The sequence below is a fragment of the Rhinolophus sinicus genome, linkage group LG05 (assembly GCF_036562045.2).
Source record: "Rhinolophus sinicus isolate RSC01 linkage group LG05, ASM3656204v1, whole genome shotgun sequence".
In the NCBI taxonomy this organism is placed as follows: Eukaryota; Metazoa; Chordata; class Mammalia; order Chiroptera; family Rhinolophidae; genus Rhinolophus; species Rhinolophus sinicus.
In genome coordinates this window covers 87,450,333-87,476,473 of record NC_133755.1, presented here as the reverse complement: position 1 = coordinate 87,476,473, position 26,141 = coordinate 87,450,333, and the positions used below count along the sequence as shown (strand labels likewise).

Here is a 26,141-nt window from a genome sequence, read left to right as displayed (position 1 = left end):
GCCCTGCCCCCCCCCACAGTGCGGGCTGGCTGTGGAGCTGGCTCAAGCCTGTCCGCTGTTCACTGCCACCCAGGGGTGGGCCAGGTGACTTCTCAGAAAAACTCCAAGTGTTGGGGAGGCTCCAAATCTTTGCTGGGAAAACCATGTTGAAACAGTCCCACCCGCCCCGCACCATCTCCTCTGCCTCACCTGCATGCCCATCGTCTGGAGGGCACGCACAGCACACTGTCGTGTCTACTCCTGGGCAGCCTCTCAGGTCATTAGGCCTTGGTCCAGGCCGATTCTCTCTCCATCCCCCTCCTCGCTCCCTGGCCTCCCTGTATTTCCAATGGCACACACAGTCACCTGTTAATGTGCCATCGATTCACTGATTCCTTCTGTAACATTTCCTGAGCACCTATTATGTGAAATGTCCTGCCCTCGGCTCTAGGATGCAGAGCCAAATAAGGCCCAGCCCCCCTCACAGAAGAACCTCTGCTCTCGCCTTGCTGCAGACCACCTTAAGTCTGCTCTCCACTGCAAGGTCTTCTTTGCTCATCAAACCAAATCCACATTCAGCCAACTTCCCCTTTGGCTGCAAAAATCTCTCCCCATCCAATTGTATGTGTCTCTGACCTCCGGTACGAGGGTGCTGTCAGTGAGTATGGAGAACAGACATAGCTGAAAGGATGAGTGCACAGGCTGCCATCCTGTCACCACAACGGAGCATAAAATCTAGCTGTGCTCTCGTAGTCAGATGAACGACCTGCCGCTGCTTGCCCAACCTGCCACTGTATACAAGGCCTGGGTCCATTTGCAGAGCCTGGCAGTCCTGGCAGCCCTCCTCTGCTGAAAGTGGCGGCCAGTCCATCCGTGCCCCAGTCCCTAGGAAGGCTCGGCACCACGGCACCCACATCCTGGCCTCATCAGAAGCTGTTGAGAGTGCCAGCTTTTCTCATGGACTCTTTGTTGTCAGAGTATCAGTGGAAGTCTAATTTGTACACCACGGCTGGAACTCTGGGATATCAGGACAGGCCACGGGGAAAGCCCTGTAAGTGAGAAATCAGAGGTCCCTGGGGAAAACTATAAAGGGACTTTCTCCCTGGTGGGCCCCAGAACACTGGGATCGAAACTCTCAACAATGAGAAGATAGGAAAAAAAGAACTCTCAACAATGAAGGGACATGAGGTAACAATCACCACTGTAGGCAGGATGCTTGGGAAGAGAGCAGAAAGGCACAAGCCTCGAGTCAGGCATTGCTTGGTCCAAGGCTGTAACTGCACGTCAGAGGGGCTGCCTAGATGGCATGGTGTAAGGGACAGGAGGTAGGGCTCTCGCTCCCACCTAATCACTTTGTGACCTTGGACAAGTCATTAAACCTCTTGAAGCCACGGTTTCTTCAACTGCAAAATAGGAATAATACTACATCTGAGGCTCTAGGGGAAATAACTTCTGGGTTGTGTGGATTAAATAATATAATGTACATTGGGTAGAGAATTCAATGACTAGTATCTAGTAGGTGCTCAATAAATTTCAGTTCCCTTTCCATTTGATAATATAGACTGGGACCCTTTGGGAACCTGTTCCAAGGGTCTGCAAGAGGAAAATATACAACTGAATGAGGAAGTCTACTTTGGGGGGATACCAAGAGCCATAATCCCAAGAGACCAGAACATCAAGGGGGGCTGAAGGAGGTTAAAACTGGAAAGAAAGCTCTCCCCAGATGAACACACAGGATGATGGTGGGAAAGAGAGGCTGACACCCATCAGGGCAGGAAGGGCTTCTGGAACCCAGGACCTGAGCCTACCTTGCCCAGGGATGTAAGGAGTTACTTATGTAAAATTTTCCTAAGTGCCAGCTACCTAGCTCCACCAAGCTCTACTGGTCCTGGCGACCCCATCACTGCAATTCATTTGGCCCTGGGGGCTGACAGCAGCCCAGACTAGATATGGCCAAGCTCCCATGTGCCAAAGCACATGTTCTGTGCATGGTATACCCCAGGCCATGGGAGGAGAATCAGCGCTGGAGGAGACACAGCCCAGGGCGTGGGTTTCCCGGCCAGGCTGCTGAAGTAATTGCTGTGTGGTCTGGGGCAAATCACTGAACCCTCTAGTCTAGGGTCTCGGTTACCTGACTGTAAAATGGGCATAAGAGAACTTCCTATTGTGAATGTTAAACACTATAAGAATGGGATACACCGTGCACAGGACATGCTGCCTAGTGGATACTCTAGAAGGATAGTTAGAAGGGAGCAGAATAAAACCAAACTCATACCTCAGGGTGTGTCCACCATGACAAGGTACCCCGAGTCTGAGAGCTGCCATGACCTCCACAGCCTCCTAAGTGACCCTGTCCCTAGGAACCTGAAGCTCCAGTGTACCTGTGACCAACACTAGGGATGGGGCACTTCCTGCATGGGACCAGAGACACACTGCCAGGTCCAGGCCCCCAACTCAGAACATAGAGCCTGGGCCAGTCCTGGGTCAGGGAGTAGTGGCTTTGCTTTGAAGCAAAGAACCCCAAAGCCCCACCTAACCCAAAGCCCAGGAGCTTCCCCCAGGCCCCACAGAGCTGAGACCCAACTTGGAAGTACAGGGCACAGCCTGGGGCCTGGCACAGGCCTGGCCATGGGAACTGAGGAAAGACAACGGCGCTGTCCTACTGCATTGGGGCTGAAATGAACATCCGGGGACTCTGGGCCCTCAGAAAGAAAGGGATGGTGGCAGGTGCGTGGGAGTCCTTTCCAACCAAACCTGCAACAACTGGTTGGCTAAACCCCATTTCATCATATAAAACAGAGAACAACAGTACTGTGTTTCCCCGAAAATAAGACCTAGCTGGACAATCAGCTCTAGTGAGTCTTTTGGAGCAAAAATTAATATAAGACCCGCTATTACATAATATAATAATATAATACCGGGTCAATATAATATAATACCGGGTCTTATATCAATTTTTGCTCCAAAAGACGCATTAGAGCTGATTGTCCAGCTAGGTCTTATTTTCGGGGAAACACGGTATTGGGCTCCCAGTGTCTTAAGTGAGATGACATACCAGAAAGTGCCGTGTAAACTGTAAAGTTCTGCACAGATCAGGTCTTATTAGGTGCTGAAAGACCTAAATATGGCTTCAGGAAGTGAACATTGGCTGTTAAGAAGTAGGCCACAGTACACCTATTAAACCAGTGAAAATAAAATTATAAAATCCATGGTGGCTGGGCTGCATACAAGGCTGGCTCAAACTTTTCGCAGCACAACCTGGCAGTACAAAATGAGAGCCATAAAACTGTTCCTCTCCTATGACCTATTAGGCAATCTCACTTTGGGGAATAGGCCCCAAGGAAATACTTTAAAAGGAAAAAAATAATTCACATAAGGATATTCACAGCAGGACTATTTTGAAGAAGGGAAAATTGGCGTCTGCCCAAACGCCCAGCAAATGGAGAAATGGTGACCAAACTCCAGCACGTCGATGCAGGGGGTACCTTGCGGCCATTAAAGTGACAGGGCTGAGGGCTCAGTCAATACTGGGAGACGTGTGGAGGAGATAAAGTCAGCCAAGAAAGCAGAACAGACCACTGTTTACTACTATGTAAAAATATATTGACAGGTATGGGCGGGGAATTTAGAATGAACAGTTAATGTTTGATGGTCACTGAGCTCCTTTTTTTCCCCTGTGAAGTTGTTTAAGTGGATAATAATAACAGTAACAACCCTGAAAGCCAAATCAATCTTGCAGCTTGAGAGCGGGTACGGCCTTAGACCCCAGGACAGAGAGCCGCAGAGCAAAGGACAGGATTTCTGGGGAGTCAACCACCACCAGGCAGCAGTCTGACCCCCCCACCTCAGGCTACTGTGGGTTCCTGGACGTCACCTATCCAGCTGTGGGGTAGGATTTGGGTGCCACAACCCTGAATGCTTGAAACCTCTTAAAGCTGCCTCTGCATAGCTCCTCCACGCTGGGCCTTTTCCCCAGCTCAGGAGGTAGGGGGAGGGTTAGCTCTGAGGTTTAAAAATCAGAAAGCATACATGTAAGGGCCTGATTAGCTTTATGCCTCTCTCCATCCATTGACCTTGGGAGGATAGTCCTTAGGACTCACCCCGCAACACTCCCAAGGCCTGAAGCCATTTCTCATTCACCCATTAGTGAAAAACACACTGTCCCCTGCTGACTAAGTAAGTGTCAACCAGAAACCTGGGAGCCACCCCTGACTTCTCTCCATTTCCCACACCCCACACCCAATCCACCATCGAGCCCCCTCAGCTTGACCCTCTCAAAACTGGTCCCGACTCCGACTCCTGCGAAACCATCCTCGTCTTAGCCATCACCACGATGTCCTGCCTGAATAATTACAGCAGCCTTCTGCTAGGTCTACCCTGCTTCCTCCCTTGCCTGGTAGTCTGTTCTCCACAAGCAGCCAGAGGGATTCCTTGATAACACAAGGTCAGATCCCATCCTTCCTCTGCTCAAAACCCTACTGTGGCCCTATCTCACTTGGAGTCAAAGCCAATGCTTTCTCAATAGCCCGCCATACTTCTGTCATCCGCTCCCATCCACCTTATTTTCTGCCCTCCTCTCACTGAGGCCACACTGCTCTTCATGCAAGCCAAGCCCATACCGACCTCAGGGCCTTTGCACTTGCAGCTCCCTCTGATGGACCGCTCTTCCCCAGATTTCCAGAGCTCGCTGGAAACCATCTCTTCTTTCAGCTCTCTTAGGAGAGAGGCCTTCCCTGACCACGCTATGCAAGACTGCATGCCTGCCCCACCTCCATCATGCTCAATCCCCTTCCCTGCTTTGTGTGTTCTTCCTAACACTCATCAACACCCAGGATATTCATTGTCACTTGTTCACTCTCTGTGTCCCTTTCAAAAGGTGAACACCTCTGGGACGGAAAGCACATTATGTCCCTGAAAGGGATGAACAATCTTTAGTTTTCAAGAGTCAATTCAGGAAACATGAACTTTGGGAACATATTTTCTTTAGCATCAGGTACATTTATAAATCAGGAAATGCCACACCTGCCCCCCTGCTTAAGTATTCTCGTTATTTTTCTCTCTGTCACTGAAGGACTTCTCTCCTTTCTTGGTGAAAATTTTAGAAACCACATAAGTGGCATGCACTGTAGGATCTCATTATAATGCTGAGCCTCTGAACAACTTGTAAATGACTTGAAAGCCAGTAGGTTGGGGGAGAAAAGTAAAGGACTTGGGGGTGGGGGAGGCCAATTGGACCAGAGTTCAATCACAGCCAGGCACAGAAAAGTCACTGCCATTAGGAGGCTCCGAGGGGCTGAGGATGGGGGAGGGAGACTGACTCTTAAGAGGAAAAGTAAGATCTGGAATGGGTGGTGATAAGGGTGATAGGTAGCAAGGGGCTGCAAACACACCTGTCTCCCAACCTATGAAGTAGTGCAAAGGGAACCTTCGTGCTATGAACTTCTCCAAGAGGAAAATGGGAGGAGGGCTGGAATCCTGCCACCTTTTCTCCTGGGCCAGGCTCTCGGTCTTGTTCTCTCTTTCCCCCACTATTGTGTCACACGCCTGTACACAGAGCCTCACATGCCACCTCCATGGTGGCAGCCTCTGTGACTTATCAGCTCCCTGAGCCAAACCCGGGTGCTGGAATCATTCATTTAGCAGGTCCTCCTCTGAACAGCTGGGTCATTTCCTCCCCATGTGCCAGGAACTGGGCTAAGAATGACTTTCAGTGAGTTTCCCCATTTCCCTTTTGCCACAGCCCCCTGAGGAAGGTGCTATTATTATCGCCATCGTGGGCTTGGGGAAACGGAGGCACAGAGCATAGCCTGCCCGAGATCACACAGCCAGTGAGTGGCAGAGGCAGAACTTGAACCCAGACCTAGCTCAGAAGCCTCTGCTCCTATCCTTTAGGCCACACTGCCTCCCTACCCTCCCAGCTGAGTGAGAAAGATGATTATTCATTGACTTTGATATATTTAGTTGCTTGTTTCTGAAATTAGATCCTGGTGGTGTCATGGAGCCTGGCAAGTCATATGCGACAGCTGACCTCAGAGCTGCTAGCCGCTGACAGCTCAGTGTGAAAAACTTCTCTGCTTACTCTCCTTGCTGGGGGCGCTGATGCATGCGGGAAGGAAGCAGTGGGGGTGGGGGTTTGTCCAAGACCACTTGGCTAACCCTTCTCGGAAAGCTCCTCTGCAGTTGCCATGGCACCACCTCTGCAAAGGCAGGGGCCCTGGTGGGGAAGGGAGGGTGAGGTGGGGCCAAAGGAAGTGACCCAGAAGAAAGAGAGCTAGCTTGTTTATAGGGTCCCTCTGGACAAAGGGGCGGCAGCGTCCCCCATCAGTCCTGAGACCCTCAGTTATCAGAGCCACTCTTGAGTGGAAGGGAGAAGTGACTCCCAGGAGGAAGGGAGAAAGACCAAGCAGCGATGGGTGAGGGAGGTGACAGAACTATACAGAAAGCGAGGAAGCTGAGGTGCATGAGGAAGACTGGACCATGCAAGGACTGGGTACTTGGCAGCACTAGCCCAGGACCCAGCAAATAGTAAGTACTTAATAAATGTCAGCTCAAAAGAGACTTCCTGGTTAGGACATCAGTGAGCCCCAACTTGCTCAGAGGAGGAACAAGGCATGAGCCCTGTGTCTTAGAGAGACGCTCAGAGCTCCCGCGGTGAGGGGCTCCCGCCCCGCACAGCCGCTTCTCCAAGGTGCCAGGTCTCCTTTGAGCTTGAGCATCTCTGTTCCTGCCAGGCAGGCTGGGAGGCCTCCAAGAGAAGAATAGGCCCCCTGCCACTCAGCCCAGCTGGGGCCACTGTGTCCATGCGCCCAGCCCAGCCCCCACCCTGGCACGGGCACTGTGGGTGAGCGCACGCCTGGCAGAGGCCCCAGTGCCTGGGAGAGAGGCTCCAAGCAGGCGGCTTTGTATTTTGTGAAAACCAAATCCACAACTGAGCTCTCCAGCCAAGCAAGACCTGCTGGGAAGACTGGAGGGCCTCTCTTCCCATCCCCCTGCTGGGGCCCACCCTCCCCTCCCCAGCATCCCCTCCAGGAACCATGGGGAGCACCAGCTGCCACCCTGGCTGGCATGGGGGGCTAAAGGGGATGGGCCTGGGCCCAGCTCCTGCGTGTGAGGGTTCACCCCCCCCCACCCTGACCCCCTTCCTGTCTGGAATAAATTGGAATACAAATCAGAGGGAAACGCTTCCCTCTGTTTGAACAAATTGCTATGGATCCCTCCCTGTCTCAGGTCAGGGCTCATGATGGGGGATATTTTCACTCGCCGACAGCTAATAGACTCAGGAGAAGCTGCTGGATCGATGGAGGCCGGGAAAATTAGCCAGGAGCTTCAGGCCAGCTTCGGCCTGCCCCTGCCCCCACTTCAGGACTCTAAGAAGAGATGGCGGCAGCCATACGCTAAGGTGGACATAAGCACCTAACTGATAGCCCGTTCCTGTCCTCCTGCCTGGGAACCAAGGCAAGGGTGTTGAGGGGCTGCCTAAAAGGGCAGTGAGACAAAGGTGAACCCAGAGGTTCCCAAAGAGGTCTGTAGTCCCTCCCACACTCCAGCATGGCCCCCACACATATACCCATGTTCTTGTGTGCAATGTCGTCTGCATATCCATGCCTTCAGCACAGCATGCCCACGTATATTTACAAGTGCACAAAAAATACAGGTAAAGTGTACGTGCACACTTTGTAGATAAAGTAGAGAGAACATGGAGAATGCATTTTGGCTCCTATCGAGGTACCCAGTGAGTAGTTTATCTAACGCCAATGGTTCTACCCACACACACCACCACCACCACCACCACCAGCCAGGACTCCCCACCTAATCCCCTCCTTTCACCTCTCAACCTGACTTTAAATTCTGCAGTGGAACTTGAAGGAGCCACTCCTTAGACCTGCCCCAGCTCTAACAGAATGAGGGGGGGGGGGTGATTGCGTGGAGGCAGGGGATGCAGCCACCTTCACCCTGGACAGCCTCACAGCCCCGCTCCCTCAGCATCCAAGGAAATGAGGGAACAAGCCAGATGGGTGTTAATGCTTTGTGTTAGTCAGGGTATCCCTCAGTACCAAGCCCTCCTGGCACTGTCCGAGGCCTCTACGCCAGTGGGCAGTGGCCAAGGTCATGGCTGTATGGGAGAGCAGAGGGAGGCAGAAGGGGAGGGGAGAACTCACTGCAGCCTCTGAATGTCCCAGAAGAAGGTGAGATGGCTTGATCAGGAGAAAGCCACTCATGTCTCCTGCCCGTTGCCCTAGCCCACATGAAGCTACACACACGTACACATATACACATACATACATACATACACACACGCGCAGGCACACATGCATGCACACACTCCCTTCAGTAAATGGGAGCCTGGATCTGGCTTGGGAGATAGACGCAGAAGAGAAAAATGTGTTCACTAGCAAACAGCAGTGCCACTAACTTGGTGCAACCCTTTACCTCGAGCTACTGGTTTCTGCCTCTAAAACCTGAGCATTTAGGGCCAGGTGACCTCTAAGCCCATTACCTCTGACTTTCCATGATTGCAAGCTGGGCTGTCTGTTTGCTGTGTGGCCTGAGGACTTCTCTTGCCCTCTCAGCCTCAGGTTTCTCTTCTGACAAATGAGATCCGCCCTAAGGTCTCTCCTGGCTCTGTCACTCTACAAGCCTGTGATTCTAGATCGTCTCTTTGTTTTGTTCTCTGCTGTATCCTCAGCACCTAGAACAGTGTTGGGCACATAGATGGAGTTCAAGAAAAATTTGATTAATTAACAAATTAATCTCAGGTCCCAGATGGTAGTGAAGAGACTGAGAAATTCGCAACAGGTTGGAGGTGCCACTCTGATGTGGACCCCTACAACCCAGGGGTGTTCAGGGGAGCAGGATAGTCGGGTCACTATCCACAGGAGAAGGTTTCTTTCCTGCAGAGGAAAGCAAACAGAATGCAGTAGACCTTATCACCCACACAGAATCCTGCCTGAGGAGAAAAGGGGCAGTCTGCTTGTCTCAGGGATTGTCCCCACCTCGTTCTTAGCTTTGAATTCAGCAGGTCGGGAGCTAATGGTCATGCCTCTCATGGCAATACCCAAAGGACCCTGGAGACTCTGGATTTGTCCTCAGTGACATCCCCAGCCATGCCCTCCCCAGGTGTGAGGCCCCTCAATCCTTCAGGGAGAGCCTGGATTCTACCAGGTAGATGTTGGGGTCATCAATGGCCTGGAGTTCTGGTCACAGAATCCAAGGAAATGAATAAGCAGCTCACAGGTCTGGCGGCTGCAGGAAAGTTTTCAGCCTGGAAGCGGGGCTTATACATGCAGCCCAGAAGACAAGACCTAAGAACAAAGAGCTCAGCAAAACAGGCTGGACCTGAAAAAGCAAGACCCAAGGCTCAGGATGTGGTGCAGGCTGTGTGTGCTCCCTGCCCACCTCCCCGCCCCTGACCGCTGCAGAGCACACATGCCAGCACCTGCGTCTCTCTTCCTGAGGCCAGAGCTCACGCTGCTTGGGTGTGCAGTGGGCTGCGAGTACCAGGAATTCACACCCCCAGAAGCAGCCCCCCATCAGCGATAGGTGGCAGTCGGTGTATACCTGCCCCAGCTCCCTCTCCATGGTGGAGAACTCTAAGCGTGTGTTTTACAGTGTCCCAGAGGTCCCCAGTGAGGCATGGTGGTGACTGGCTTGATGAAGCACCTTTTCTTGGTTCCTTTTGTTTCCCTATCTCACATCTCCTCTCCCCTACCAGAGCTTCCCGCACTCACCTCCCAAAAAACTACCTGCACTTGGCTCCTCATCTCAGGGTCTGCTTCTGGGGAACCCAAACTGAAAGTCCAAGGCAGTTCCTATCATCATGGTGTCCCCTATTCCATCTCTGACGCGGCCACAACCCAGGGTCCTCATGTAGCCACACACACATACACACCAAATACCCAACCCCGCTCCCCTCCCTCCACCCATCACTTCCCTGGAAACCTCCTTGCCTGAGTCCCAATGCCTCAAAATCTAACTCATCTGATTAATGAACCTGAGCCACTGCAACAAGGTACAAGGGCTGCTGCATATTCCCAGCACAGCCTTCCAGAAACAGTGGCCGTGTTTCGGCTGGCTAACTTGTTAGTAACTCTGAGGTGGCCCACAGGCAGTGTGACAGAGAGATTGGACCTGGTGGAGACTGGTAGCAATCTCCAATTCACACTACCAAGCTGGGTGCCTCCTCTCCCCAGAAGGGGGACCTCCCAGGGCCTCCCGGACATCTCATTAAGGGCTTCTAACACCTAACCGGGAGCCCTGGACCCAGAATGAGCCCCAGATCCGGTAGTTTGGATTCACCGAGGCCTGGGGTTTATAGGGTGTTTATAGGGATAGGGAGAGAATGATAGAGATATGGGTATAAAATGAGCTTATAAATACCATGCAGACACACCCTGGCTTCTCTTGAACCTGCCAGGTGCTAGAGGAGAATGAGAAAGATCCAGCTGTAGAGTCCCTTGTCATGGTTTCTAATTTCAGCTTTGGCACCTAATTGCTGTGTGACCTTGACAGGCCACTTACCTTCTCTGGTCTCAGTCTCTTCCTGCACTGAATCTTGAAGATCTGCTTCTGGGTCACTTAAGACCATTGGTTGGCAGCTGAGCTCACTCCTTGCCACACCGTCAAACCCCACATCATGGCCTTCTCTGTGTCTACCCTATAGCCTTATTTCATAAAGGAGAGTAAAGCCAGGCCTTACCAAAGCACAGCTCTTCAGCTTGCCTTGTGGGCTTGTGTACTGCGCTGGAAGGTAAACTGACCTCAAGGTCACCATTTTACCAGGACACCAGAGCCAAACCCAGATAGATAAGCCTACCAGAATCCAGCTCCCTCCTCACCCCTACCCTCCGGCCGTCACTCTCAGAGATGGGAAAACGTGCCTCATTAAGAGTTTCTTAAGGGGAAGTCTCAGGGCCAAGGAGATATTCCAGTTCAGCTCAGAAGCCTCCACTCTTCAATCTTTCTGAGAAGAGGTTATGTTACAGCAAGTTAAAATAAAGTCAGACAATGAAAAGAACTTCCCAACAATGAAGGACCAGAGACCCTGAGCAAATAGCAGTGTACTTGCCTGGTCTCATGTGGGTGTGGACCTGCCGAGAGGCAGAAAAATGAGCTCGATTGCCTCTATAGGACTCTGGCCCAGGGCTTCTAGCATAGCCCCTCAGTTTCTCTTCCCCTAAATCAGGAGGGTCAACAGAGCTCTCCTGCAGGAGCCACTTGCTGGAAGAGAGAGGTACCACGCAGCAGAAATCAACAAAACCTCAAGGGAAGTGTGACGGATGTGTGGGGTGGGCAGAGGGAACCAGAGCGCTGGCAGATAGGAACCTGGGACCCTCATGTGAGTGAGTGGCTGACCCCAAGCAAGTCTCTTTCCTGCTCTGGGTCTCCGTCTTCCCTAAAGCTCCTTCTGGGCATCCTCAGAGTAATCAGAGCCCCCCACCCAGTGGGAGGGGAGGGCGGGGAGAGAAGTGTTCACATCCGTCTGTATCTCTCTCAGGAACACCGACTGACCCTGTTTGGGGATCTGTGGTAAAGACTGCTCATTACCTACCCAATATCCATTCTCTCCTTCTTTCTAATGGAACCCCAATATTCTAATAGGTGAGAATATACTCATCAAAAGGTTATATTTCTCAGCCTCCCTTGCAGCTAAGAATGGTGGATGGGATGTAAGCAGAGGTCGTTGGGAAGGGGCTTCTGGAAAAGCACTCTAAAGGAAGCTGACTCAGCTGGTAGGCCTTCCCTTTTAAATGTTCCTCCCTTCTTCCTACCTGGAATGTGTCGTGATGGCTGAGCCCTAGCAGCTATTTGGTGATTCTGGGGCAAAATGCTCCAAGGCAGGGGTTCCCAAACTTTGCTGCACATTAGAATCAACGTGGATCCTTTTAAAAAATGCTAACGCCTGGTTCCCACTCCTAGACATTCTGATCTAATTGCTACTAGGTATGTATGACCAAGGCATTACGATTTTTGAACACTCCCCAGGTAATTCTAGCAAAGTTTGCGAGCCATGACTGTAAGGACAGCAGAGCAACAAGCTGAAAGGAACTTGGATCTCTAGTGACCAGTAGCTGCCATAGCAGCCATGGATGGCCTACCTCTAGACTTGAGAAAGTCACCTTTAATTCGTTGGAGCCTCTGTCACCAGGTCTTTGTTTCTAGTATCAGAATGAGACTCCTAACTGATACAGGACTGGGGTCCTCATGCTGCTCCCATCGGCCAACCCATCCCCTGCAGCACAATCCAGGGAACAAAAATTAGCCAGATATGGCCCTCAGGAGCCTCGCACGCGGAGCAGTGGGCAGGCATTAAACTTGGCACTGGGCAGGCTTGAGTTCAAATCCTGACTCCACCACCTGCCAACTACAGGGCCTCAGGCAAGTCACTCAAGCTTCTCCACCTGGAAAAGGAGGGTACTGGAAAAGGCTGCATTCTCCTGCTCCACTGCGAGCTCCGAGGGCACAGGTGCCCTTCACACTGCAGCCACAGCACCCACCACCCTTCCAGACACTTAGCGGGTACTCACAAAATATGTGCTTGGTTTACACTGAATGGCTACAACGTAGCCCAGTTCTGAAATGTTCATTTGATTCTAAACCAAACAGGGAAGAAAATAAACAAAAGGGCCACATTTCAAAAATAGGTAATAGAATTTACCTATTTCAGATCAATAAAAACAGTTGATCTGGGGCAGCTTCTTTCAGTCTGTCTAGGTTCGGTTCTGGAAACCCCCTGGTTAGAAGCAGGGAGGAGGGCCAGTCTCCCAAGCTCCTGACCTGCACCTTCCAGTTAGCACTGTTGAAATAGAAAGTTTCCCTGCTCCTAATTTTAAAAAAATTTTAAATAATATTTTTCAAGTCCCCAGGGTCCGAATGAGCTTGGTTGAAACACAGCTTGGGCAATGACCTGGAAAATCCAGAAGTGCCCTCCGAAAGCCCAGGGGAAGACGGAAGACATCTGTTTGGGCCTGGCTCATTCTGATGAACTGTCTACACCAGCTGTGCCCGCGAATCAACTGGAGAGCTCTGCAACCACAGCTGCCTTGATGCTACCTGCAGAGTGTCTGATTCAGGGGGTTGGGGTGGAGCCAGGCATCTGCTGTTGAAAAAGCTCTCCAGGTGGTTCTGACAGGCTGCAGGGGTTGAGAACCACTTCTCTACACAGCTTCCAGCCCTCCAGATAATCAAAGTCTACCTCGGCTGCGTTTCTGGGACTGGAAAAGAACCAAAAAGAACCTGAGGTGGAATCTCCAAAGCCAGCCAAGCAGCACCCTCACGCCTGCCCAAGTCACCACCTCCCCACAGGTCACCCACCCCTGCAGCTCCAGCTTCCCACCGGCAGACGGCCCAGGCTGTCTCGTAGGAACTGCCATTCTGGCCCTCCTTGGCCTGCCACATTTCTCAAAAGCGCAGCCTGCACCTCTGGCTTCCACATGCCACCCACACCCGGGATCCCTACCATCTGCCTGCCACCCACTCTGCTCTCATGAGACAGAATCCCCACAGTTCGCCTGAGAGTCTACAAAGTGCTCTTATTCTCGGCTTCTCTGAAACCCCAAGAGGTGGGTGTGCCTGAACCAGGCTTCCAGATGGGGTAACTGAGGCTCAGAGAGGTGAGCCTGTTGGGCCAGGGTCCCTTTGAGGCAGCAAGCTGCCCACCTGGCCCTCCAACCCGAGTCTGCCCATTTTCATCCCGTCCTCCTTCCCGTATGGCCTTGCCATTCGAAGACTGGTCCATGGGCCTGTGGCCCTGGCATCGCCCCAGAGTTTGTTATAAATGTGAATCTCAACCTCGCCCCAGACCCACTTGATGAGAACCTGCAGGATCTTGAGGAGCCACTCGGTGCTGCAGCTGCCTGCCTCCCAGTCCCCAGGCGGCCCTGCCTCTGGCTCCTCCCCCACCTCAGATGCCCCTTCTTTAGTGGACTCTGTCTTTTCCTCTGTCTTTCCAGTCCCTGTCCCCTGTCTGGTCTCCTCCTACCTACCTGATGCCACCTGTTCTGTCTCCTCTTTCTCCCCCCACCCTCAGGGCACTGGTCTGAGCCCAGTCTCTTCTCTCACTCTATTCTCTCTTCCCTGAGAATTATATTCCACTGCACGGTTTCAACCCACATCGTTCTAGTCACATAAATCCAAACGCACGTGTCCACCTCTTCTGAGCACATCTCTCCTGAGTACCGACACTCTCGTCCACCGGCCCCGTCAACATCTCTCCCAGACATGCCACACCAGAACCCCAGGACGTTCAAAACTGCACTGGCATTGTCATGAAAATAAAACTTTATTGAAGGCTTGCTAAGCTCCAGGCACAGAGCTCAGGGCTTTCCAGGCATGGTACATGGCATGCTCATCACAAACGCAGGCAGTGGGTACGATGCTTTCCATCTGACCCGCGGGAAAGCCACGCCTTAAAAAGCAGATGGAAGTCAGGCTGGTGCGAGCAGAGCTGGGATTCAGACCCGGGTTTCTGACCAGAAGTCCAGGCTCTGAACTCCTTCACTCCAGTGCCCCAGACCTGTCTGACATCAGTCCCCTTCGCTCTACCCTGACGCCATGGTGTGCCAAGTCTCCCAGTGCCAAACCTCAAAGTCATTTTCAGTTCCTATCCCTTGCCTGAGCTCTCCCTGAAGTACTTTTAGGACCTAATGATTACGCAGTCTCATTTCTTGCCTTTTGCAGGAATCTCTAACTGGTTCTCTTCCCCCCTACCCAACCCCCTCTAGTCTATTCTCTACATGGCAACCAGAGGGATTCTTTTGAAAAGGTGTCAGTTCATGTCCCTTCTCTGATCAAAACCCTCCCAGGGCTCCTCACCTCACTCAGGATAAAAGCCAAAGTCCTTTGCTTAGCCTTCAAGGCTGCAAACAGTCTGGCTCCACTAACCCTCCAACCCATGCCCCCCCTCCCTCCCAACCCCCGCTGTTCCCCTCCCATGGCTCATTCTGCTCCGTCCATCCTCACTCCTCTTTGTGGTTAAACAGGCCAGGCAGGCTTCTACCCCACGGCCTTTCCACTGGCTACTCTCCTGCCTAGAATACATTTCCTGGAGAGACCCACCGGGCTTTCTCCCTCCTCCCTTGGCATCTTCGGGTCTCTGTTCTGGTGGCACCTACTCAAGGAGTCCCCCCACCACTGTACATGAACTTGAACCGCAGTCCACCATTCCTTGTCCCTTTGGGTGCTTCACCCTTTATCACAGACCTCATCACCACAAGGTGTATTATATACGTATCCATCGACTTGTTTATTGACTGTCTCCCCTCAATTTGAATGTAAACTCTAAGAGAGCAAGAGCTTGTTTATCTCCAAATATCTCAAGCGCTCCACACAGAGCTTTCACTCATATGTTTGTTGAATGACTGCAGTTCTTGTACCCAGTCTCTCCCGGAACAAGTTCTCACTCTGACTTCCCTGGACAACTGCAGGACCTCCTGACGGGTCTTCCTCCTCCCGACCCTCACCTCCTCACAGCTGCGCGGCTACCAGGCCTGAAATACAACACATTTCCCTGCTCAAGGTCCTCCTAACAGGCCCTCCAAACCCAGGATTCCAGCCTACTCCTGCCAAGCACAGGCTTTGCAATCAGCAGATCTGAGTTTAAGTGCAGCTCTGCCACTTGGACAAGTAATTTCATCTTTCTGAACCCTCAGTTTACTCATCAGTAAAATGGGCTGTGAATGACTCTCTCAAGGGCTCGTGGTGAGGATGAAAGAAGACTATGCACATTCGTGATCTCAGCCCGGGGAGTAAACATAGTGATTTTTATTATTATTCCTATACTGTTCCAAATCCAACTGCCCCTATTACTTTTCAACCTATGCTCCAGCCCAGCTGAGTGACTCATTATTCCCCACACACACCCAGGCTCTTTCTCCTGCGTGCCTTTGCCTCCACCTGGGATGCCCTGCTCAGTCCTCACTTCTCTTTGTCGAAGGCCAGTTCAAATGCCCCTTCCTCCACAAGGCCTTGGAAGTAATTTCCTTCCCCTTGGAATTCCCACAGCCCTTTAGCTGCCCTTACCACATGGCACTTATCAAGATCTTCCTGGAACCACCATCTGGTCTGTGACTCCCCTCCCCCTCTTTCTGAGGGCAGAACCTCATCTTATTCCCCTCAGTGGCCCTCACTTCTCAGAACAGGGCCTTACTTAAGAGAAGTATTCAGTAGATATTTAATGAATGGTCAGGGGCACACCATACTGTTTTCCTGCCCCCAAATCAGAAGACTCACAGGGATTAAATCTCAGAGCCACTTCTTATCAGCTGTGTGACCTTAAGCAAGTCACTTAAACGCTTGAAACCTTAGTTTCCTCATCTGTTACATGAGGACAATAGGACCTGCTATGCTGACCTCTCAGCATGTTATGGAAATTAAAGGAGAGAAAGGCATTTAATGCTTGGTTAAGGCATATGGCACTTACGCACCTATCCGGGATTGTTGTTATAACCAATGATTTTCCCTGAAAGGTTCCTTCCTCTTTGCACAAAAAGATGCCTCAAAGAACCAAAGGTATGCCAGCATGTCAAACAAGTTTTACTTTCTTCCTTATATTTCCGTGTATTCTCTGTTTCTCAAAGACCCAGGGAAAGGGATATTTCATTGTTTTTAAAAGAAGGATCCATTCCTTTGAGTTAAGCATTGCTCTTGCCTGCCATATCAGCATTTAAATGCAATAGGGGGACCTTAATACCTAGTACAAGCCATTAGCAGACGCAGGCCTGCAAAGCAGGGTCTTCTGACCACGGGGAGGAAGATGCAAGAGAGGGGCCACACCCCAGGTTCACAAAGAGGCAGCTCTGCCTGGGCATGAGCCCCTGCTCTGCACACAGCCCCACCTGGGCAGGAACCCACCTTGGCCTAGGGGGGGCTTAGGAAATGTGGCTTTGGCTACAGGTGAATGCCCTAAGACACTGGGAGGGGAAACATGAGAGCTGAAGGGAGACCTGAAGCTTCAGAACGCCTAAGGAGTCCCCGTGGGCCCCAGGCTGAGGAATTAAAGTCTCATCCCACCAGAGTCTTGAAGCCAAGAGTCCAGGAAAAGCAATAAGCAATGAGGTGGCCAAGCCCGCCCCCTGCTGGCTACATCTGGAGTGACAGTGCCAGCTGCACAGGGCAGCATCCTTAGGCACACACCCCTGCACCTGGGGCCTAGACTCAGGTGTCCAGAGGCGGGTAGAGACCTGGCAGGGCTCTTGTAGTACCGAGAAGCCCAAGGTCCCATGTCCCAGGTCTCATCTTTGCTGGGTGAGGCATCTCTTGGCCCAACCTCTCTGAGCCCAGCCACAAGGAAATGCAAGACAGAAGGGGGTGGAGGGAAGAAGACAGAATTGGGGTGTCACAAGGGCAGGATATGAAGGGGAGAGGAGGGTACACCACACTCCTGCCTCTGTCTCACTCCTCCCAGGCCCGCCTGGGCCTCCTGGGCAGCCAGAGAAGCCACGGCTGCTACCACTGCCCGGATTTCCACTCCCGCCCCCAGGTATTGATTTCCTGCATCATTCATTTGCCAGCCTTGGCTGCTGTGATTAGCTCCCTCCATTCTCCCTATGGAGCCCCCCACCCGCCCCTCCATGTTCCAGCAAAGCAGAGCTAATACCAGGCTTTAAATGAGGCTTTGCCACCCGGCCCCAGCAGTTCCCAGCCAAGCCTGGCCAATTACAAGTGGGCCTTTAGCATGTCCCCAGCCCGCCCCCTCATGGGTGCTTTCCTCACTAATAAAATCTTCTCTCACCACCCCCACCACCATCCCCAGAACCTCACCCAGCCAGGAAACAGATTCCCAGCCTGTAGTGTAGGACGGGACATCATGCAGATCTTGACCCTAAGCGGGGGCTCTCTGGTCTGACACCAGACCTGGGAGCCCTCAGGCAGGCTCAGGGGCCAACATCAGAGAGGAAAGGCGTGGCAAAGAAAACCAAACAGCTTAGATTTGGGGACACAAGGCCCTCTCTCTCCCTCATGCAGTTCCTATCACTGAGAAGAAATGCGGGACAGCAGCATGGACCTTCTTGAGGACATTTTGAAAACCCTAAGCCTTCTGTTAGCCCTTAGGGGACCAGTTTTCTGATGCGATGTCTTCTCCAGAGGGAGAATCAGATGTGGACAGGCAGTTTTGAGACACGGGGTGACAACTCTAGGGAAAATCCCAACAGTGCCCACACCTAGATCAACACCCAGAAGACGGCGCTGGGAGACACACTTCCTGAAATTCCTTCTCCGCTCCCCTCAGAGGAGGGAAAAAAAAAACCTGACTTGGTGATAATTCTGTAAGCTATGTTGCTCTTGTCAAATTTTCCAACATCTGTCTTCATGTTCCCATAAAAATTAGCATAGGATAGTAGTTTCTGATGACACCTTTGGTGAAATATTTTGACTTCCACCAGTAAGTTGCAAACAACCTGTCTTAAGGATAATGTCAATTCCCACTCCTGCATATTAAATAATCCAGGGGTTTGTTGTGTTTTTGTAAGGGAGAAGGATCCCTTCGACCTGCCCCTACCTGGAAATCCATGGCCATGGGAGGAGTGGAGGAAACCAGGAGGAAGGCTGGGGTGTTCTCTGATGCTATCCTCACACAGGATACTCCCCCTCATTCACCTGGCTACTGCCTTTGCCCCAGAGCGAGGCCTCTGGGTCCAGCCAACCCCCTGGCCTGCCAGAAAGCAGATGACAGGATCCCCCAGGAGTACAACAAACTGGACCAGGAGATTCGGAGGCGGGGAGGAACCAGCTCCAAATAGACCATCTGGTCTAGTACTCGGCTGCTGTGACATCTGTGCCTCAGAGAAGAGTGAAGCCACCTGGCCAGACAAGGCGTGCTTCCCCAGTCCGATTGCAGACAGGGCAGCTCAGAGCCGGCAAGAGGAACCTCAGCAGGAAACCGGGCACCTGCCTCCCACCAGCCTCAGCAGAGATTCAGCAGAGGCTCAGGCCAGATTCTGCTGGGTTTGCTCTCTACATACTGCTCTTCTTCCCTCTCTTCAAATCAGCTTCCATGCTAATCTGCCCTTCCCTCAGCCACACAGGCCTGGGGGCAGAGGGGAAGGGGCTAAGGTTCCCTCTCCAGGGCACACTTTTTTCTTGTGTCTGGAGTCTAACCTGCCTCTCTCCTCACGCCAAAACAGCACTAGGCTTCCAGCCTCTTCTCTTTTCTCCTCTCTGAGGTTCCCTACAGCCACCAGTCTAAGACTTCGTGACTCTTCCTAAGCAGAGCCCCCAGAGAATGCCCAACGACCCTTCTGCAAACCATCCTAGACAGACTTCTTGGAAAGAAAGAATTTCAAGAATTCTTTGGGGATTTCTTTGGGGATTTCCTCAAACTTCCCCAATGACGGCCCTTCCTTTGTGCAACATATATTTGCTGAGCTCCTGTTGCATGCCAGGCGCCATGCTGGGTGCTGGCATACAATGATGGACATGAGTGACCATTCCTCACCCCTACACAGGACTCTTTCTCAAGCGGCTTCATCTGCTTGGGGCATAGAGGAAAAGTGAGGGGTAGAAAATCAGCTCTCTATACTACTTCTTACCCCAGACCCAGCCCTACAAGCGTTCTCCCTTCTGCTGTATCTGGCCAAAGCTTCCAGCATCACAAGGAAATTGGCAGCCTCTTACCCTCCTCCTCCTCGTATTAGATCTTCCTCTTTCTCTATCCACCTCGATGAAGACTTTCAACTCAGCAATTCCCCTGAGGCTCCAGTCTTCCCTGGAAACACATTTTCCAAGGGCACGTGGAAAGGTCACCCAAGAGTTGGGTTGGCCAGTGCACACAACCCACCTTGACTTGCTCTGAGTGAGAGCAGCTTGGACCCAAGCATATAAAGGAGGGGAGACAATACCAAGAAAAGGGGACAGATAAGCCAATGACTAAATTCTGGCCTCAAAGTACTCTGAAATCTGGGTCTGCAGAGACCACTGCATCTCTCCTCCACTCCCTGACCTCATCGCTGGGATTTCCAGGCTAGGCTCAAAGGAGCTTCCTCAAAATAGGTTCTGTGCAGCCCTGGAGAAGTTTGGAAAGGGTGGAGGGGATGGAGAAGAAGGATGGCCAGGAAATGGGCTTGCCAGATCTACCCAAGGGCACTCCGAGGGAGGACAGGGTGGGAGAGCAGCAGCAAACGGACAGTCTCTCCATCACTCTCCAGAGCCCCTGAAGTGTGGTGAGAAAGAGGTAAAGGTCTCAGCGATGTCCCTCTTTAGGCCACCGCTTAAGGAGACATTGAGGCTGTAGGGAAACCTTGGGGACAAAGAAGAAAGAGGACCCCCCCACACACACACACACACACACACAACCCCAGTGTCTTCTCCTGCCCTGGACAGGCTGAGGCCTCTGGGACCCGTTCAGTGGCCTCTTCCCCACAACCCAGCCTCTCTCAGTCCTTGCTCCATTCTTCCTCCTTCTTTCCTTTTCTGGCCTATGTAAAGGGCCAGGCAATAAGAGACACACAAACTAATTAAGAAGCAGAGTTTGGCCAGATGCCTGAGCTAGCCTCCCCAGGGAATTAAGCCTGACAGGTAGCTGTATAGGGCCAGGAGCTTGTCACCTCCCAGAAACGCCTCAGGACACCCCTCCCTCTTGTGAGGCACCCCCAGAAGGAAGCATTTAGCATCTGCACCTGAGGCTGGCAGCCAGGGGTGGGGTGGGGGTGGGGGACAATGCCTCTGACCCCCACCAACAGAACAGGTCAAACTCTTCCCTGATAAAAGGTGAATAATGAGACCCTTGACCCCTGCGAAAGAAAGAGCATCTTCCCCACTTCAGCTCCACATCATTAAAAAGTGGCCTACACAAACGGCCCTGTAGTCAAGGGAAGGCAAAGTCAGGGCGGCTGGCCCGGAGACTGACTTTTTGTGCTGTGGGGTCAGGGCATTGCCGGCTGCTAGAACTCGGAGGGAGGGTATTTGAGAGGGATGATGCCTGCTCTCCTGACCTTTCCCAGAGAAAACCCACGGGAAAGAAGGGAGAAGGGGTGACCAGAGTCCCTTTGGTGCCTGAAAGTGAGGTGTGGGGACGCGGGAGCAAAGCTGCGGGGCAGGAGGCAGAGTTTGGACACGTAGCCGGGGGTGCGTGCTGTGTTTCCTGAGGACGGTGGCTGAATGTGTCTGCGTGTGCACACAGGGAGAAGGAAGGTGAGGCTGGGGTTTTGGAGCTGGGAACCGGGGACAGGAAGAACTGGCTCAGGAGAGGTCCGAAAAGGGATGCTGGCGGGGTTTTAGGCGCCGGATCCAGGGGATGCTGGCATCCGCTCCGGCTGTCAAGAAGCGAGTAAAAGAAGCGAAGCCGCAGAGGGAACCGGGAAGGTGAGCCCCGGCTCGGCGGCGGTGCCGGCAGCCAGCTCGTTCTCAAGCTGCGCGCAATTCCGGGTTGCGGATCGCTCAGCTTCCACTCCGGAGGCCGAGCCGGAGTAGAACCAGGTTTCGGTGCAAGTCGCTGCCCCAGCCCCTGGGATGGAGTCTGTCAGTCTCCGGAGCCGACTAGGTTTCAGGATTCGTAGCCACTGTCGCCCCTGACAGGGTTTGAGAAAGTGGGTACCTCCCCCCTGGCATCACCGGCTTCACGCCAGACCCTACACCCCATCTGCGTGCTCCGAAGCAGCTAGCTCGATCTCCTTGCGCCCTGGAAAAGGGCGGAGAACCAGGCATCCGCTCCAGAGTGCGAGTCCCGGTCCTCACCAAACCTCGGCAGCGCGCACTTTGCGCCTCTTGCAAAGTTTCCGCGCGGTTCTAAACCGGCGTGGAGCCGGACGCGGGCTCTTACCGTAGACTCCTTGTCCTCGGCAGTGGAAAGGGATGAGCGCCAGAAGTAGAAGGCAGGTCACCTCCATCTTCACGGCCGGTGCTTCATCCCCGCGAGGCGGCGCAGCCCAAAAGGAGGCGGGGGGCGCATCCGCCGGGGCCCCGCAATGCCCCCTGCGTTTCCCCCTTCCCCGAGAGGCGACGGAGGGGGCGGCAGCGGCGACGGAGACCCGCAGACTGAGGAGGCGGCGGCGGCGGCGGCGGCGGCGGCGACCCGGGTTTCTCCTCCGGCGCCGCTGCCCGTGTGGGGACGCAGGGGGCGCTGGCCCGGCCCTGGGTGCCTCCGCGCGCCGGACGCAGCAGCCAGCGCCCCGGCCCGAGCAACCCGGCTGCGGAGCCGCCCTGAGTCCCCAGGGCTCTCCGCTCGGAATACTGGGCGCCAGGGACCCCTCTGCGTCGGCGGTGGTGCTTCAATCCAACAGGCCACCGACGACTGATAAACTTGTTTCCCCGCCCAGAGGACGCCCCTCCGCGGAGCGGGAGCTGGAGCGGGTGCCGGGAGGCCCCAGCTCCTCTCTGGTTAATCCGCTGCCTCCAGTCCTGCGGCGAGTGCAAGGGAGACGGGCTGGGCGCCCTCTCGGAGAAGAAGGAGCCCTCCTGAGCGGGAGAGCAGCGCGGGCTGGGCTCGGCCGAGGGGTGAGAGCCACGGGGCCCCGGGCCCGCGAAGTTAGCCCAGCCACCGAGAAACCCCGGGGAGGAATTGCGCCCGGGCGCCCCGCGGGAATCAGGAGAGCAATTCCAGCCAAAAGAGACCCCGAAAAGCGGGGAAAGGAGGAAAGTTTGAAACGTTTGAAAAATATTCGCGCTCTCGCCGAGGCCGGGGCTGCAGCGCGGACGCCGCTGGCGGCTTCCGCTAGCCGCGCTCGGCTCGCGCCGTCTGGCCGCCGAGATGGCACTCCCGGGCGCGGTGCTCTCCCGAGCGCCGGGCTGCGTCGCGCCCCAAGTTGATCTTCCCCGCCCCCGCCCGGCGGCCTCGGCCGGCGGGGGCCCCCAGCGGGCGGGGCCGGGCCGGGATCCCGGGCGCGGCGGCCGCTGGGCTCCGGGTCGCGGAAGCGCTCCAATCGCTCCCCAACTTGGGCTTCGCTGTGCTGCTTTCCCCCCACCCTCCGCGCTTTTCATTCCACGCTCCCCCCGCCTCCCTCCCTCTCTCCTCCCTCCTCGCGTCTCCGCGTTCGGTCTCTCGCTCTCCCACCCTTTGTCGCTCGCTCTCCTGTTTGATTCCCCTCCAGTTAAAAAAAAGGAGCCAATTAAAGGCAGCCCAGCTCGCCCGGCCCAGCCTCTGTCCAATTTCTTCGCCTCCCCCAGGACCAATTAGAGAAAACAAAACAGGGCTAGGGGAAACAGACTGCTCTCTCTCTCTCTCTCTCTCTCTCTCTCCCTCCCTCCCTCCCTCCCTCCCTCCCTCCCTCCTCTTTCTCTCCCTCTCTCTCCCCCCCCACTCCCCGGCAGGAAAATGTCAGAAAGCAGAAATGGATCCATCTATCCCGAGGACAGTGGCCGAGGGACGTGGGTTTCGGCGCCGGCTCAGCAGCCGCGCGCTCGCACACTCGTTCTCTGCCCGCCCTTGCACACCCAGACGGGCTGCCCGCCTGAGCCGGGTGCACTGATCCCAGTGCGCTCGCAGACCAAGCACGGCCTCTCGCCCTGGGGACCCAAACCTGCCGGGCACTGCACACTTTGTAAATGTTTTGCACTTTTGGGGGCGGGACTGAAGCGGGGGTCGGAGGCAAGGGCAGGGGCGCCCGCTGTTCCTGAGGTCCAGCAGGCGCGCGAGCCGGCCACCTGCTGCCGGTCTGCAGGGATGTATGCGCCGCTCCCGCGTCCCTCCGCCCCCGGCCGAGCCCCCGCCTCTTCCCAGGCCGCCTCGGCCTCTCCCCGCGTAGGGCGTGGAGCCACCGTTTAGTAGCTCGCCGAGCTGCGGGCTCGGAGGGCGCGCTTAGAGCTCCTGCTCTTGCCTCGGCCCACAGGTTGCCAACAGGTTTATCCAAAGGACCCCTCTACCGGAGCTCCGCAGGCCATTCCCCATGCTCCCCAGCTCGCCCCTCTCGTCCTCCAGCCTCCCCTCAGGGCCTCAGGCGCCCCCAAGCGCCCCAGGGACGCACTCCCTTCCGTCAGCCGAGCCCCGGGCCCGCTTCAGTTGCTGGGGTCCGGCACTCGGAGACGCCTCTACCTCAACCGGGCCCTCCCGGAGCGGGGGTGGGGATAGTGCTCCTCCCAAACGCCGGCCGGAGGGGTGTAGATTGGAAAGCAAGGCCGGCGGCCTCCCCCGCGCCTCTCATCGTGTCCCCCTATCCGAGTGCTGCTAATCTCACCTGCTCCACCTGTCGCCGTTATTTATCTTGGCGTGTGCGCAGGGATTGTGTTAGGGCGACCCGTGGGAGCGCAGACAACCGCAGCAGCTAGCAAGCGGTGAGATTACAACCCTCCTCCCCCCGACCCCGGGAGCTGTACAGTATCTAGGCTGTGATGCTGGTTCCACGATTCTGCATTTGTGAAAACTCAAAGAACTATACACCAAAAAAATGATTTTTCTGTATGTAAATTAAAAATTAAAAAAATAATAACGACCCTTTCCCCAGGCCCATTTTCTGCTGGGTCCCTCCTCTCCTGACTGTCCAGGGGCCGACACCCACAGGGGTACGTGCTCCCAACTGCTGGGGCAGGAGTCAGAGGTGTTGGGAGAAATTCAAGGCAGCATGGGGGAGGGGGGCGGTGCCATCAGCTGAAACCTAAGCTTCCTTTCTGTCCATCGCAGGAAGTCTGAGAACATCTGAAAAATCGTGTATCCAGCCCACCTGAACTTAATTGAGCCTCCTTCATCCTCTCCCCCCTTTCCTCTCCTTTTCCTGTGGGTCCAAGGCTGAATAAGGGGATCCGTATCCAACTTAGCACTGGGCACTCAGCAGATGTCAACTGAAGGTTTGTTAAATGAATTAATAAATTATTCCCATCATAGGCCAGATATCACAGACCCTGGATACCCTCAATGCAGCCATCCTTTCTACTCCCCACCCTCCAACTATTACCCCAAAGAGAAAAACCATTTTCTGCCCCACAGAGATACAGAGCTATCTGGCTTCTTCCCACCCACCTCCCACACCCAGTCTGGAAAGAAAGTGGCACTAACTGAGGGTGTGATTACAGTAGCTTCTTTTATTATCATCTTCCCACTATTTGAAAATTCCTAGAAATTCTCACCTCTTCCAGGAAGCTTTCAGGGAGTGATCGTGGCCACCCTCCTTGGCTTTGCCCATTCTGAGTTGAGTGAGCACTTATCCATGTCATGGGAAACTGCCTTCCTGTTTCCCAATTAGCTACTCTAGCCCCAAACAGCAGTTAATTGCTCTTCTTTAGCTTTGGGGTGCATTACTGAGTGGGGGGAGAACAGAGAACCCCACTGATTCAGCTGACATTCTCCTGCGTTTGTCATCTCAAAACACCTACACTGGCCTAGAGGAGAAAGAAAACTCCTGATGAGGAGGGATGGGGGGGGAGGGGGTAGCTGAGGACCGAATTAGAGCCAAGCTGGGATTGAGCATTTGCTGTAGCAAATCCACTTGTGAATACCCGGCAGCTAATTGTATGCAGTGCAAATACCTTGACAGCCTGTTTGCTGTGCCTGTAAATTCAGTCATCTCAACCCCCAAGCGTGCCCCGCCTGCTGCCTCTGTCAGAACCCTGTCTGGCAATGGGGAGAAGGAAAAGAGCACTAGGCTTGGGAGCCATCAGTCCTGCCTTCCAGTTCTTACCTCTCTAGGCCTCAGTTTCCCCAGCTGTAAAGTGAATAGGACCCCAGTCAGAGTGGTTGAGAGACGCGAGTAATAATAGCTGACACCACATGTCAGGCACTGTTCTAAGCCCTTCATGTAGATTAAATATTTAATCCTCATTACAGCTATGTGAGATAGGGCTGTTACTCTCATAAAATAACAGAAAGATTTAGTGCCTCATGCAGCTGCTGAAAGCTGGACTGGGCTTTGACCTAGGTAGTGTGGCTCTGCGGTCTTGCTCTTTCCCACCGTTCTATAGTGAAGAGATGTAAGGGCCTATGTGCCTAGTATTTTCACAAGAAGTGTTTCCTAGTCTCTTCAAACAGAGAACAATTTTCTGGGCCCCAATTTTGGCTGTTGGGGTCGGGGGGGGGGGAGATGGCAGAGAGCTAGACCACTGGACCTGAGGCCTGGAGCCCGGAGGCTCGGTGGTCAGTACCCAACTGCCAATTCTTGGATTCCATCCAATATGCTCTAAGAAAAATCCAGTTCCTTTCCCGCAGACAAAGCCCAGCCCTTGGGCTCCAGGACTCAGGAACTAGCTGCTGATTAAGTGGGGGTATGAAAGGCCAGGAAAGAAGGAGCCCCAGCCCTTGACCC

The 26,141-nt window shown here is 53.8% G+C and overlaps 1 protein-coding gene across 1 annotated transcript in view; it reads right to left on the bottom strand.

Moving 5' to 3' along the window:
* Positions 1 to 21,866, bottom strand: part of MDGA1 (MAM domain containing glycosylphosphatidylinositol anchor 1) — a 54,908-nt gene extending 33,042 nt beyond the window's left edge. The window contains exon 1 of the mRNA XM_019753939.2: positions 21,734 to 21,866. Within this exon, the coding sequence (XP_019609498.1) occupies positions 21,734 to 21,800 (67 nt within the window). The 5' untranslated portion in view covers positions 21,801 to 21,866. The remainder of the gene's footprint in view (positions 1 to 21,733) is intronic.
* Positions 21,867 to 26,141: the final 4,275 nt, after the last annotated feature.